Consider the following 15,071-nt stretch of genomic DNA (forward strand, 5'->3'; position numbering starts at 1 on the left):
CTCATTTCCCTATCCTGAAAATTAAATTAGGAAATCAAAAGAAAGCATAGGAAAAAAATACTTAGTTTAAAAAATAGTGGTTTGAACCTCTATGTAATAATTTGTTAAAAAAAAAATATATATATATATATATTTAGAACCATTTATTTATTTTATAGTTGATTTATTCTGTAGCTGTAACATTTACTTGCCCAAAAACAGATCTTTACCATTTGGTGATAGAAGACAGAATAATATTCTTACCATTTTTTTCCCGATATGATCTAGGACCATATCTACACTGAAAGATATGTGTAACCATGTTTCTTGTTCATCCTGTCCAGACACTGCTTTAAGTAGGAGAAACGCAGTCAGACTATTTCACTGGTGAGCTTGATGTAATAATCTGTGATAATGGGAAATTTATCTTGATCTCATTACAGCAGTAAAACAATTCCTGGTCCAAATTTGTCCCACAGTAGGCTGACTTTGAAGGCAAATGAGTAGTGACTTCTGCAATGGTAAATGCTTTACAGGTACAGCTGTAATTTATCTCTTAAGTCCATCCTGCATCAAATGTGCATGATCTTTTCAGAAGAAACTGAGTGAACATAATATATCTTCAAAGGTTTGACATATGGTAGTATTTACCTTCCTGTGCAGTCTGCCTTTTCCCCACTATGTTATGCCTGAAACCCTAAACAGGAGCCTTTAATGGCTGTACAGATGAGGATTAACAAGGCTTAACACCCAGATTTGATTTCTATGTCGGTTCTTCTGCAACGTTATATAGTATTATCAGCTGATAATACTAAGTTGTAAAGAGTTTATTCCATAGAATCATAGAATGTTTTGAGTTATGTAAAGGTCCTTAAGAATCTTTTTGTTTCAAACCACCTGCCATGGGTAGGAATGCCACTTGCTAGACTAGCTTGCTTAGGGCCCCATCCAACCTGGCCGTGAACACTTCCAGAGATGGGACATCCACAGCCTCTCTGGGCAACATTTTCCAGTGCCTCACCACCCCCTGAGTAAAGAATTTCTTCCTAACATCTATTCTAAACACACCATCTTTCAGCTTAAAGCCACTGCACTTTATCTGTCCATATAAAAAGTCCCTCTCCCTCCTTTTTTAAGCCCCTTTAGGTAATGAAGGACACAGTGAGATCTCCCTGGATCCTTCTCTTCTCCATGCTGAACAACCATAGCTCTCTTTGCCTGTGTCTGATTTAATGTTGAAAGGTACTTTTTCTAAACAGCTATGTCTTTAGCTGCTTGTTTGAATATCATATCTGAAATAATGTCACTAGTAAAATATTGTTGAACATGAGGTTTGATACTACTGGAGACCTAACTAAGAACAACTGAAATTGGACATGTGGATCGTTGTTGTATTTTGTATTGTGCTTTTCTCAGTTTGTGTCAGAGTCTGGATTAGGCTGTTCTTCTTAACAGCCACCACAAAGGAACATGTAAATGCAGCGTCCCAGTAATGCCCTAGCTTTCTCTGCTGGTATTTAGTTACATAGAATTGGATTCTACATTAGTTAAAAATGATACCAGTTTGCATGCAGTCAGATTTCTTTTTGTTGGATCCCAGAAGACTTCTTTTAGGAAGGAGTGGTAGGTAGACAGGCTGCCTAGAAGCAGTGGAAGGCTGCTTCATTTTGTTAAGTCAGATGGCATAAGATAGTGAATTTACAGTGAACAGACCAGAACTTGTTATCTTAGTCCAAGTGTTACACCATGAAAAAGGATAACTTGCCTTTTAATACCCATCCTCCATCACAGAGAGCTCTAAATTATAAATCCGTAACTACATGAGGGAGAGTGACCAAAATAGTCTAACATAGTGGTCACTGTTATTATTGCATCATAATATCTTTCATTAATCTGAAACAGACATAACTGGCTATGAATTTGAATTATGTTTCAGATGAACATTCCAGAAAATGCAAAGATAAGTTATTGGCATAATAAGCTGAGCTTTACAAATTCTTCAACAATTTTGCTTTTAATATAATAATTCCGTTTGTCATAAAGTATCTAGTGTAGCTTTAATTGTGTTAATAATTTATACCTTCAAGAGATATAATTGTAGAACTACACGTAATCCTTCTGAGGAGTTTGTCAATAATAAATTAGTTTCGGAATAAATCAGAATGAATGAATCTAGCAAAACAAGAAAAAAATCAGACTTCATCAGACAGTAGATTGATAAATATTGTGTTGTATTTTAGTTTTATTGCATTATATCACTACTTCTGTTCAGATAAGTCTTATTTTGAAATCAGTTACTGATTTCAAAGGCTGCTGTTTGCCTCTTAGGATAATTCTCTCAGCATAAAAGACATATTATATAGTTTCTCCTCCTGCTAGATTTGTTTTTCTCCTGAAATAAAAACAGTTTGGTTACCAGAAAACAGTGTGACTATTGCAACATTTAAAGAATACAGTGAATCTTAGTAAGTCATTCAAATGGTTGTATATACTGAAGGATTTGAGTGATTATTTTGCTCTCACAAATTATTTTATTAGGATCATGTTTTGACCCATTTGAGCCATTTTCTTTTTCTTTCATTGAGAAGTTGTGAAGTTTTTTGAGACTTTTGTGAAGAATTTTCCTCCTATGTATCTGACTCATGATTTAAGATCACTTTTTGCTCGACACCATGCAAACACCTATATAAAAAAATATTCCTGCTGGAGGGCTGACAAGCTGGCTTTGAAATGTAAGGTGAGAAACGGTTTCCTTAAACAGATGATGCTTATGAATAGCATGAAAGTAGTGATGACAACACATATACTGCTGCACATCTGAAAGATAAATATTTATCTTGTCTACTTTATATATTTACGTAATAATTTGGGGAAAATGCTTCCTTCTATTGTTGAAAACCCCCAGAAAATTCCCTAATGGAAAGGACTGACTGAGGTTTTCTGTCAGAATCTCTTCTATGTCTTTCAGTTCAGAAAAAAGGCCTGTTTCAAACCTTCAAAAAAATTAAATGCTTAACAAACCCATATGTTTCTTGGAGAATTTTCTGTGTCCAGTAGTGCTTTGGGATATCTGGGGGCAGAGTCTTGGCACTGTGCTCATGTTAGTTCTTTTGTTAACAAACACATGTAGTTATTTTATTGCTATTTGGCCAATAAAAGAGCTCACTGATGCATTTAGGGCACTGTTCATAATTACTGTTGATCTTTCTCATTAGTCAGAAAGCAACTATGTTCTACATTTTCTGTTAAAGGTCCAGGAAAAAGTATATATTCCATTTGCTCTCCAGCTGAACTTCTACCAGCTCCTAGTAAGATGTAGTGCATATTTCATTGCTACTGTTACATCTTTTTAACAACTATTTAAAACAAGATGTGTTGTTATGCTAATTTCTTAGGCATTAAATGTTTTCTGTAATGTGGAGTGATTATTTACTACAGTATATTTTTCATTATTGCCAAGTTTAAGGACCAAGCAGAAAGTATCAGACTTCACTGCTTGATTTAGTTATTTTAAAAAGCCTTGAAAATAAATTCAGCAAATGTTAACAGTCAGAATAAGCTTTTTTCAGTGTTATTGAACTTTTTACTTCTGATAAGCTTAACAAAGTTATTTTCTGGTATTTCAAGTTACCAGATAAAACATGTATTGCTAGAGCTCAAATTTATGTAATTTGTACTCATAGTATGAGTGGCTGCCTATCATCAGTGAGACATGTTTTTAGCATGTAGTTGTGGAAAACTTATTTTGTCATGTGCTATTATATGTTTTGGTATCTCTGGCTTAAAGATCACAGGTTTATTCCACTTTTTAATCTTGTGACATGAACAAAAAGTAAAAATTAAAACTCAAAGTAGTTTCTAAAACAGAATTACCTTCTTTAAATGTACAGTGACTGTAATCAATGCCAAACAGACTAACTCTGTGAATTTATAGGAGACTCAACTAGCTTCTGGGGCTTGCTCTTTTGTTTGTTTGTTTGTTTGTTTGTTTGTTTGTTTGTTTGTTTGTTTGTTTGTTTCAAAATCTATTCTTCTATTTGTGCTGCTTCCAAGAGCTTTATTTTGTTGGAATTCACAGTGAGTCCACTGTGACTTTTGCTTGAGTGAGGACTTTGAACTGAACTCACTGAGATTAGTGAACAGCAAAAAAAGAACTGTGTTAAGAATTTTGAGACTCCAGAAATATCTTTGTAAGGAAGAAGAGATGATTATTCTTTGTGACGAAGAAAAATAATTACATGCTATAAGATTTAAAGTGAGCTCTTGCAATTGATATTCAGTGATAAAACCCTGCATGTTACAATTTTTGTCATCTTAACTAAGTGTTTATAAATATGAAGGTAGGGTTATTTTTAGGAGATGAAGCCCAGATTTTCCTCTCTGGAGCTTGGTCCCCACTTGCAACTTCAAAGGCAAATTTTGTAACTTGTAAGGATTTAATAAGATCGAGGAGTAGATCATTACAATGCTTTCACTAATTTTTCAGAGACACTAGAACTTATTTGTATATTGAAAACTTTGTTATATAAAACAACTTACTGCTTTCATTAACAGATTTTTTCTTTCTCCACATTTACTTGGTTTTACAAAACATTTCTTTTTTTTCCCTCAGATTCTCATCATGTTGTTCTTTCCACTTTGCAAGTGGGAATCTCTTCTGATGTAGAACGTATGTTTGGAAGCTTGTTAAAGATGCTTTTGGCAGTTTTTACTGCCTTCCTCTTGAGTCTGTTTAGATGGGGAAACTTTCCAGTAGTTTTGTGCCAGTTTACTGTTCTCTTATCCAGATTAGTCTGCTAAATGTAACCTAGTGTTCCTTGGAAGTCCTTTGCTATTTCAAATCTTTTTGGCTTCCTGTTTCATTAGCCATACTTTGGCTGTCTAAAATACTATTGGATCCTTCAAACTAATGCCTTAAAGTTGTTTTGGGGTGAGTTTTTTTGGTGGCTGAAGCTCTTGAACTCTTGATGTTTTAGGGGTAAAATATGCTTCCGAAAGTTCCTGCATGCTTGAAGGGTGATCACATTCCTTTATATATTAACTGTCAGGTTTGGCAAGTACGTCTGTAAAACTTCTTTCATACTGTTGTTGTTATGAACGCAAGACCAGAGAGACTACAGTGCCTTTTAATAGAGCCACTACATGCACATTATGTATGCATATGGCTAATCAAAAATACTAGAAAGTTCTTCTATTAGCTTACATTTTAGATATTTCTGTACAGATATTAATAATTCTGCTAAATAATATAACAGTCTAGAATTCTGTCTCTCTTTTGTTTGCGTATTTAACCTAGAAATGCATTTTTTCATTCTGTTCCTAGCAGAAACAGCATATTTGATTATAAAACCGTAATAGGAATTTTTTTGTAAATATCCTATGAATCCCTACCCTTTTTTCCTGATATTTGCAGTACATTTAGCAGGTTAAGTTTCTAGTCTCAGCATATTTGAATATAAAACCAGAATAGGAATTTTTTTGTAAATATCCCATGAATCTCTACCCTTTTTTCCTGATATTTGCAGTACATTTAGCAGGTTAAGTTTCATACAAATGTTTCAGGCCAATTTCATGCTTCTGTTCCTGTACAATTTTTCCATTGAAGATTTGTATGCCTGTTTGCCTCAGTGAAAACTGGCTCTTAAGTTTTGTATGCTTTTGTTGAAAAAATCATGGCACAGTTCATTTACCTCTAACGCATTATCTTTTTGTCTCTTACACTTTTAACTCTGAAATATCTATTTAGTAAGTGTGTCTTTGATTCATTAATTTTCAGCCCTGCTGTAAGTTCAGAAAGATGCTTTCAAAAGAAAAACATTATGTTCACAGGTTAGACCACTGTTGACATCTGTGTGAAAAAAAAGAGTAGCCACATAAATGGAAATGAGCTAACAACTAAAAATGGAGTGATACTTGGTTTTCCACACATATACAGCAAGTTTGGTAGATTTTACTTCTAGATCTGGTAAAAACTCTTACTGATTTTCATTGCAGGGCTGGTCTTAGAAATCCCTGCCTGAGATGCTGTGCTGTAACCATCTACCAAGCTACCCTGAAAACAGTCTTTGATCTTTTTGTTTATAGAGTCAAGTAGCAGCTGGTCTAAGACTTCCTTAAGACAATTTTGGCATTTGAAATGATTACACAGAATTATACAAAGAGCTGAAGTTGTTCTTTGTAAACCTGTGCATATGAAAGATCCTTCACATGTAGGTAATTCCAGCCATTTTCCTGTAGAGAAGTTATGTGACCGAATAAATTATTTAGCATTTGTTAGCATTTAGCAGTACTTCCAGCTCTTCTTCAAATTTCATGTATCTGACTTGAATGCAGTGAATGGTGGAGTAGAGCATGACAAAGTTCTGTCTACTTTTGTGTTCTATTACAGTGCACTCATGTTTAATCTTCTCTCCCTTAACAGTTTCTCTGTTTTCCATTTTCCCTGGTAACATTCTTCCTAGAGGTGAGTCATTTGGTGATGATTGAGCAACACATTTGCCGAAAGATTTTGTTGTTGTTGTTGTTTCTGTTGTTAATGATACTCTGCTAAGTACTCACACAAATAACCCCATCATACTATGAGCCCCTGCCTGATTTTCAGCATGCTTTTATTAAACCCTCATTCAAATAAAATTAAATTTCATCTTCTACTGTTTCCTAATCATCAAACTAATGTCCAAGAATTTTCTATAACCAATATTCTCAGTCTTTTATTTTTGTCTTGAGTGTAATTATCTCAAGACGTTTTATTTTGGTCACCTCATGGCCCTTGAACTGATGCTGCATGTTCATGTTACTTAACTTGCTTATGGTTACTATCTTAGCTATTGTAATAGTTATTGTAATCCTGTAATTCCTTAAAATAAAGATCATCTCAGAAACAACATTCTGAAGTTCAGCTCTAGGGAAAACTAATACAGACATGTAATCTGAAAATCTCATGTTGTTAATATCAGATGCTGTGTTTGAAGGCTTCTGCAATTTATTTTATTATGCACATTATAATGTCACTATTGCTTTCTGCTGTCATTTTAGGCTTTCTACTACCTATATAAAAAAGCCTTTGAGAGTATCAGTTTATTATGCTGGAAGTTTATACAATAAACTTGCCCAAAAATCTAAATGGAGAGATTAACTTCTTTAATATTTATGTTATATATTTGAAGCACAAGTCTTATGAGGAGAGGCTGAGGGATCTGAGGTTGTTTAGCCTGGAGAAAAGGAGGCTAAGGGTGCACCTTATTGCTCTCTACAACTACTTGAAAAGAGGTTGTAATGAGATGGTAAACCCTTCTCCCAGGTAAAAAGTGACAGGACAAGGGGAAATGACCTCAAGTTGTACCAGCAGAGGTTTAGATTGAATATGAGGAAAAAAATTTTACTCATAAAGGGTTGTAAAGCATAGCAACAAGCTGGCCAGGGGAGTGGTGGAGTCATCATCCCTGGAAGCAGTCAAAAAATGTGTGGGTATGGCAGCTGGATAGTTTAGATAGTTGGATATAGATTTAGTGGTGAACATGGTGGTGGTGCTGGGTTGACAGTTGGACTTAGAGATCTTGATCTTGGATTTAGATGACTTTTTAGATCTTTTCCAACCTTAACAATTCTATGTATGTATGATTTACACTCTATTTTAGGAAGACACTGGTGGGGTTTTTTTTCCTTATTCTTTAACAGAAATCAAACCAGTTTCTCCGTATATATGTCTCAATAATATAGAGAATACGAAGAAGACATGTTCCTGTGTCACTGCTGAAACAGACAGCAGCACCACCTCCTGGGCATAAAAGTGCTGGAAATACCTGCATCTGTTCCAAAGCCAGATAATTTGCAGGAAGGGTAAAAACCCAGCATAAACTGCTGATTGATAACTTATGGTTCAATTTGGATTTTTTCTTGATGTTTGCTACTTAGTGTTTAGATGAAATGCAGAAACACAAGATTAATATTTCTTACTGGTTTTATTTGCCGTCATAATTCAGTATATGTATGTGGCCAATTCCCTTCTGGTTCCTGATGTGTCATATGCATATTTTAAATGCTAAGTATTTAGACATGTATACCTCAGCCTTTTACATATTTGTTTTCTGGGCGCAACTTCTGCCCCACATCAAGGCCGGATCATCAAAACATCCACATGGCTGAAAGAGGATAACTTAAGGTAAATAATCTCCCACTCTTGTGAGGAATCCCAAATTTGGGGACATAGTCTGTAAAGCTAAGTTAATCAGAAAATGGATAAGTACTTAGAAAAATAGGTTCAAGGCAGTCATGAGGTTCATTGTATCATTGTATGACCAAGCAGGATTTATTGTCAGGGCTTCTGTAAACAGCTAATGTTTTGATCTCTGAAGAAGTACAGGTAGACATGTTTTTAGTTCTTTATGAAGTCAGTTGGACCTAATCTTATGTCAAACACTCAGGTAATTTTTTGATACTCTGTGAATTAGAACTTCAATCTATTTATCGTTACTGTTTGAAGAGGCAAGATTCAGTCCAGAGAATTTCTTTCCCATGTCTGACTTCCCTTGTAAATTGTTGCAGGTTGCTATCATGTGTTGCTTTTAGATTTGACTTTGAGTATGGTAAATAAAACTGGATACAAAAATTAAAGTATTTTTCAAAGTAAAAAAAAAAAAAAAAAAACAAAACTGTAGGGGTTTCATAACTTTAGGATTGCCTGGAATGGATTTTAGTTATATTTTGGAATGTGGCCTGATTGATTTTAATTAAAAATTTTGACAAATGCTTCTTTGAGATTGGAATATTAATGAGGATTAGCGTATGCACTTCAATCCATAAAGATATTATGCATTATTATGGGACAATGGGAAGAACTACTCAGAATGTACACCACCATTCTTGAAGAGGAAGTTTACCTGTTGTTTGTAATACAATTTTGTGGTATTTTAGACTGCGATAAATAGGCATGTTTTAATCTGTGACTGACAAGCACTGAATGAAAAAAGCTTTTTCCAAATAAATGATTTTGCTACACCCTTGCATGTATTTGTTGCCCTAGGTTTGATTCCTGCAGTGTAGAGCTACAAATTTAAACTGATTTGAAATTGAATTTGGTATAAAAAGTATCTGCTTGTCTGTTAAATAGAAATTATCTCTGCATATATGTAATGCCACAGTTCTGCAACATTTCTCAAATTAAGCCGTTGGCCTAGAAGTGTCAGTCATTTGGGACCTGCCTTATTAAGAAACTCTGTTAGAAGTTGCATCTATTACAAAAGGGAAGATCTGTGATCAGGTCATTGCTTCAGAAATGTCTTCATTGTTGGCATCCTCATGAGGTGCCCCAGAGTTTTCTTGTTATCCACACTGTTAAAAGTCTGTTTTTCTCCAGATATTTTAAAAGATGGAATAGATTGAAGGGTGCCAGCCATGAGAGAGATCTACATTTTTATATTCCTATGACTGAACTTGCTAACTGTAGCTTTTAATAAAATCATTTAATTTATTTTAGGGGGAGAAAGCTAGGGTAAATTGAGTCATGTCTTGAACTTTTTGAGTAAAATAGCTTTAATGATGGGTTGAAAATTTCTGTGATAATGTCTGAAACAGTGAAGGGGGACTCAAAAAATTGAAAAGACGATTGATCTTTTATTCTCTCTTACACTCTGGGATTTTTTTATTTGAATGTCAGGCATCTTTTTGATCTGTTTAATGGAATAAATTAGGAGACCATGTGCTGATTACAAATAGCAAATGTGTTTCTGAATACTGCTTTTGTCTTTCTTGTGAATATACTGTGGCTGCCAGGAAACTGTAGTAGGAGTAGACCGTGGAAGCAATTGATACGACAATAGTTGTTATTGTACCTCACACTAGACTGTCTAAACTCTGGGAGGAGAAAATGGATTTGGAAGGGGTAAAAAAGAAAGGGTGCGTATGGATTGTAGTTCACTTTTATAAGAAGATAAGGGTAGAAAAGAGCAAAAATATTTGTGGCTTAGGATGTGCTCCTAATGAAGCTGTGAGTGAGATTAGAAATAAGAGAGACTGTAGATTCAAAGGAAGGAAATTAACAGTGAACCCAAGAGAGTTATTGAATGGAAAATGGCTAGAGAGACAAGACAGTAATAGGTGCTTTGAAATTACACATGCAATGAAATGGAAACAATAATTGGGAAGTGGCTGCTTGTCATCTTTAATTTACCTGTAGCACCCAGAAAGAACTGGAGGTTCAAAGACAGGGGCCTCAGAGGAGTCACATTTACATTTAACAGAGCTTCCTTAAATTAGGAGTGCTATAGGAAGAAGAGGTACAGTTTTAAACTGATGCATATGTAATTGTGAGCCCTTTGGTAAATTTGTTAGTCTTTAAGATGAAGAGATTGGTCTGGAGTCAAAGCAACCAGATTTTTTTTCTTTATTGATACTTTTAAACACTTGGTTTGGAAAAAAACTGTGTTGTTACAGTCAAAGACCTAATTTTGTCATAATATTCATTGTGCAGGGCAGGATCTGGTAAAACACCTGTTAACAAAGTTAAAAAAATATGATTCAGTCATTGACAGCCTGTTCAGTTCATCTGATGAGCATCATATATTTCATGATTTTCTGTTGCAGCAGCCCATGTGTTTGTTATAGAGCTTTCTCATTAAAATTTCCTTTTTTATCTGCCTCTGAATGAGGCATAAATAGTGTCAGTGCCAAGAATAACAATGACTATGTTGTGTCATGTTCCAATGAATGGTCTCTCTGCAGGCTTTTCATAAGTTACTCTTTACAGTGCATTCACATGTGAGGCTGTACAGAGAGAAGAGAGGAAAAATAGCAAAATGGAAAAAATGGAAGAGTATCGGGTCATGCATGGATGAATGAGTCAGTGTTTTTGTTTGGAACCTGTTTGATACTGTTTTTCCTAAGAAATATAAAGATGAATTTATTGTTACTGGACTGTAATGCTTTGAGTGGTCAAATATATACAACTGGCATACATTTCTGGGGCTAAACTGAGATTTTGTGTGGCTGAATGGAATGCCCAGCTTGGTTGGATTGAAAAATGTCATAAGACTTTTTTTCCCCAAACATTTCTGCCAAGTGCATACAGGAAGTGGCTTTGGCAGTTGTATCCAAACAAGTAACTTCATTTCCTGGAATCTGCTTTTTTGCAAAATGTGGACTTTAGGAAAGAAAGTGTAAAGAGGGACATTAAGCAGTAGAAGAAAGATCACCCTTCTCTGAGAAGAAGGCACAAATTATTAAACTCCATTTTTTCTAGATGTAATCACAACAGTGTCACATATTTTTTTTAATTGATAGTTTATTTATATAGTAAAAATAATACTAAAAATCTGTTGACCATAACTGCACATAATTAGTGAAACCATTATGGTTTATTATGGTCCATTTCACCATGGTCTATTTTATGTCTGTTTAGTGTTTACTGGCAAGGCAGCCCCAAAATATTTGATATAGAAGAGAATGTGTTGTATGACTACTCACATTATAAGGACCTATTATCAACCTGAGGTTTAGTAAAATTTCTATTTACTGTCATTAAAAAAAAAAAAAAAAGGATGTTGTGGGTATAATTTTCAGATATAAAGGAGACATGAGTTGATGTAATATTAAACATATTCTGCTAAAAATATGAGCATTTTATCTGACTGGTCAGGTGCTATTTTTGCATGCTAATGGAAAGTCATATTTTTCTAGTCTAACTTGCTGGATTTGAACCATACTTTTTTCCCCTCTGGTTTTTTGTGGGTTTTGTTTGTTTGTTTGTTTGTTTTTGTTTGTTTTGTTTTGTTGTTTTGGGGTTTTTTGGGGGGGGTTGGTGGTTTTTTGGGGTTTGTTTTGGGGTTTTTTTGTGTGTGGGGGGGGTTTTGTTTGGTTGGTTGTTTGGGTTTTTTTGTGGTCTGTTTTGGGGGTTTTTTTGTTCTGTTTTTGGGGTTTTTTGCCTATTCTCTTAAAGTTACTAACCTTAATATTTCCATTATAGTGCCTGTACTATAGTGTAGTGCTGGATAGCTGCCAGTAATATAAGCACAGTCTTCATCTTCCTAAACCCTTAATCTCAAGGTCAAATCATTGGTATTTTCAGATGCTTGAAAAGCAGTAGTCAAAAGCTGTTTTGTTTCAAATAATTTTTTAAGGGTCATTGCTAATGAGGAGCTATTTCAGAATTGCTAAGAGGGGAAAAAAAGTACATTGAAAAATATAGTAGCAGTGAGTCATACTGCAGTGCATCAAATAAGAACCTGGAAAGACTTCGGTTTTCTTATAAATAATATTACAAAACCCTGAATTTTAGACAGCAAAGTAAATACTTAGAAAATAATCTTAATTTCAGAAAAAAACTGCAGATTTCACAGATAATCAAGAAATCAGAATATATATATTTTTAGTAATAGATGCAGTTGCTTACTACAAAAGGACAAGATGAAAAACCACTTTGGGTAGCCATTGTTCTATGTACAGTCTTTGTCCAGTCATTAAAGATTCTATTAGTGGATGAAGAGACAGGAAAAAAAATGTTTTGGAAGCAGTTCAGAACAATAATTAAAACATAAGTAAAGATAAGCAAACATACATACCTTTCCCAAGTGGCACAGGCTGTGCTTTCTGTCATAAACAGCAGCTGCAGTAAATTTTGAGGGGAGTGAAAGCTTAACCTTTCCCTTTTTATATTTTATTCTTCATACAATAGTCTATTTTTTTGTTTTTGTAATGTTCACATTCTTATTACTTAAGCAGAGATGCTTCAGACAGTTGTTAGCAGTTGTACACATTGACTACTTGTGCCATTCTTATTATTCCAAAAGAAATGAAACTTCTTTGTAAGAATAATGTATGAGCTCCTGTTAACATTTGCCTTTGTATGTTTCTGATTTTTCACTGAATGCTTGTGATAAAGTGCATTGTCTAACGGAGGTTAGCTGGTGTATTCTTGTTTGTCATACATAAAACAACTCAACTTTCCACTGCATTATGGAGGCAATACACTGCATTGAATAAGATCCTAGACTGAGATGCAGGGCATCTGGTTTTTATTTCAATCCTTATTACTTACTAAGTTTGTGAACTCACACAAGTGACCTCATTTCTCTGGATCACTTTCTTCAACAGTGAAATAAATTAAGAGTGGCTTATCTTCCTCAATCACTTAGAAATTTCATGTTCAAAGGCCATCTCTAAGAGCAAAATCTTGTTTTTCTAACACTGAGGAGCAGTTGAAATGATTTGTGAAAGTAATACAGTGAATTAGATGTAGAAACCAATACAAAATCTTGGAAGTATTGACTCGTCATATTTAGTCAGCATAACTATTCAACCCAGTTCTTGAAATTGTTGCTTTGTATTGATAGCTAATTTGTTTGGGAAATTCAGTTTGCTGAAACTCTAGACTATGCTGGCTACTTAAAATTCATGTACAAGCATGGGCAAGCATATAGCAGGTTTGATATGTATTGTAAATTCTGAGAGTAAGCTGCATGCAAGTATATTTCATGCAAAGCTGTCTCTACTTGTTCAGAAAAAGAGAGAAGAGTAAAGCACTCAGAGTGGACTGGGAAAGTTGTGTTAAAATTATTGAATATTTTATTATGAATCTTTTATTCTGCATGCCTCCCCACTTTGATCAGCACTCTTTATGCCATTTACATCCAGCCATAATTCTGGGGCAAAATAATTACAAATATTTCAGAAATTTCCTTTAATCTTTATGTGTACAGAGAGAGAGTGACATCAGTTTGAATAATGACCAGTGGTTGGAAACAGAAGAATGTCATCGCTTTGTATCAGAACTGTTAAAACAACCTTGCATGAGGGAATACTAGAAGAAAAAGAGTTCTGGGAAGATATCCTTTTGACTTTCAGCAGGTTTATTTAATTAACTAAAGCCTGATAAAAGAGCTCGTGGCTCTGATACAGCACATTTAATATTGTACTAAGGTTGAATGACAAGGAATGTCCATAGTTTATTGTCCCCTTTTGATCTTCAAGAAAACAATCAGTTTAAAGCCATCAAATAAACATAGTGTACTTGGCTTTCAGGAAGAATTATGCTATTTTTCTAGTGATAGTCACTTATTTCAACAGATTTTCAAAGGGCAAAACTGCTTTTAATTCTATGTCCTGACATAAGCAGATTTAGAGCTACAGAGGTTATTGGTTCAAAAATTGTCTTTTCATCCTTTGTTGCACCTTAATTATATAGTTCAGCTGGTTACAAATTTTGGTTAAAAAGGAATTAAAAGAAGTTGCTTTTCACACTGGGAATTGTGCCAATATGAAATGGAATTTCACTCAAATACTTTATATTACATTATTGGGGATTTTTGTTTAGTTTTGGGTTTTTTTGGTAAGTTCCCTCAAACAGCTCCTGAGACCATTGAATTTTCACCAGAAAAACTCTGGTATGATGAGCCAGAGAGAAAATAGGTCATTCTTGCCTTTGTGAGCAACCAATTTTGTCTTTAATATCTCTGGTACAAGAATGGCATCACTTTTGATTAAAATTAGAGTTCTTTGAATCACAGAAATAAGAGGCAATAACTAAACCTCAGAAGAACCCAGATTAGCTTATTTTTAATTATGATTATTCTCAAATTTAATACAATAGACGTGTTAGGCATCATAATGATGAAGTTTTCCTTATCTTTTTTTATTTACTGTAGGCTATAGGCACAATAAATAAAGCTGATAATAAATTAGTGGGAGCAGTTCTCTGAAGAGAGGTTATGTAATATGTGTTGCATGTTGCATAAAAGAAAAATAGCTTGTATTTTGAATAATGAAGATGTGCTAATATTTGGGGGGAAGATAGGGGTTCGCTTGTTTATTCTCAGGAGCAAGAAAGGCTTTGTGTCTCTCTGCTTATATATATGTTTATTATGTACATATGTTGGCTGTCTCTTCAATTGCCAGGAATCTGCTTGGGGGAAAAAAATATCTGCGCTTGTTTGTTTGCAGGATCAGGAATTTAGCTTCTAAATTTGCTTTTCATTATCACTGTTGAAGATGGGAAAAAAATGTGTAATCATGTAGTGCAAATACACATCTAATAGTAAGGGATTTGGAATCACTATAATTTTTCAAAGGCTCAGGGAATTTATATATTTCTGTAAACAAGC

General features: G+C 34.4%; 1 protein-coding gene across 7 annotated transcripts in view; it reads left to right on the forward strand.

Annotated features, from left to right (window-relative positions):
* Positions 1–15,071, forward strand: part of KIF6 (kinesin family member 6) — a 153,901-nt gene that overhangs the window by 66,176 nt on the left and 72,654 nt on the right. For 4 of the 7 annotated variants that reach the window (XM_040060534.1, XM_040060536.2, XM_040060540.2 and 1 more), the window contains exon 14: positions 6,401–6,442. The exons of the other annotated variants lie outside the window; for them this stretch is intronic. In XM_040060534.1, coding sequence (XP_039916468.1) covers positions 6,401–6,442 — 42 coding nt within the window. The remainder of the gene's footprint in view (positions 1–6,400; positions 6,443–15,071) is intronic. 7 annotated transcript variants of the gene reach the window in all.

The sequence above is a fragment of the Hirundo rustica genome, chromosome 3 (assembly GCF_015227805.2).
Source record: "Hirundo rustica isolate bHirRus1 chromosome 3, bHirRus1.pri.v3, whole genome shotgun sequence".
In the NCBI taxonomy this organism is placed as follows: domain Eukaryota; kingdom Metazoa; phylum Chordata; class Aves; order Passeriformes; family Hirundinidae; genus Hirundo; species Hirundo rustica.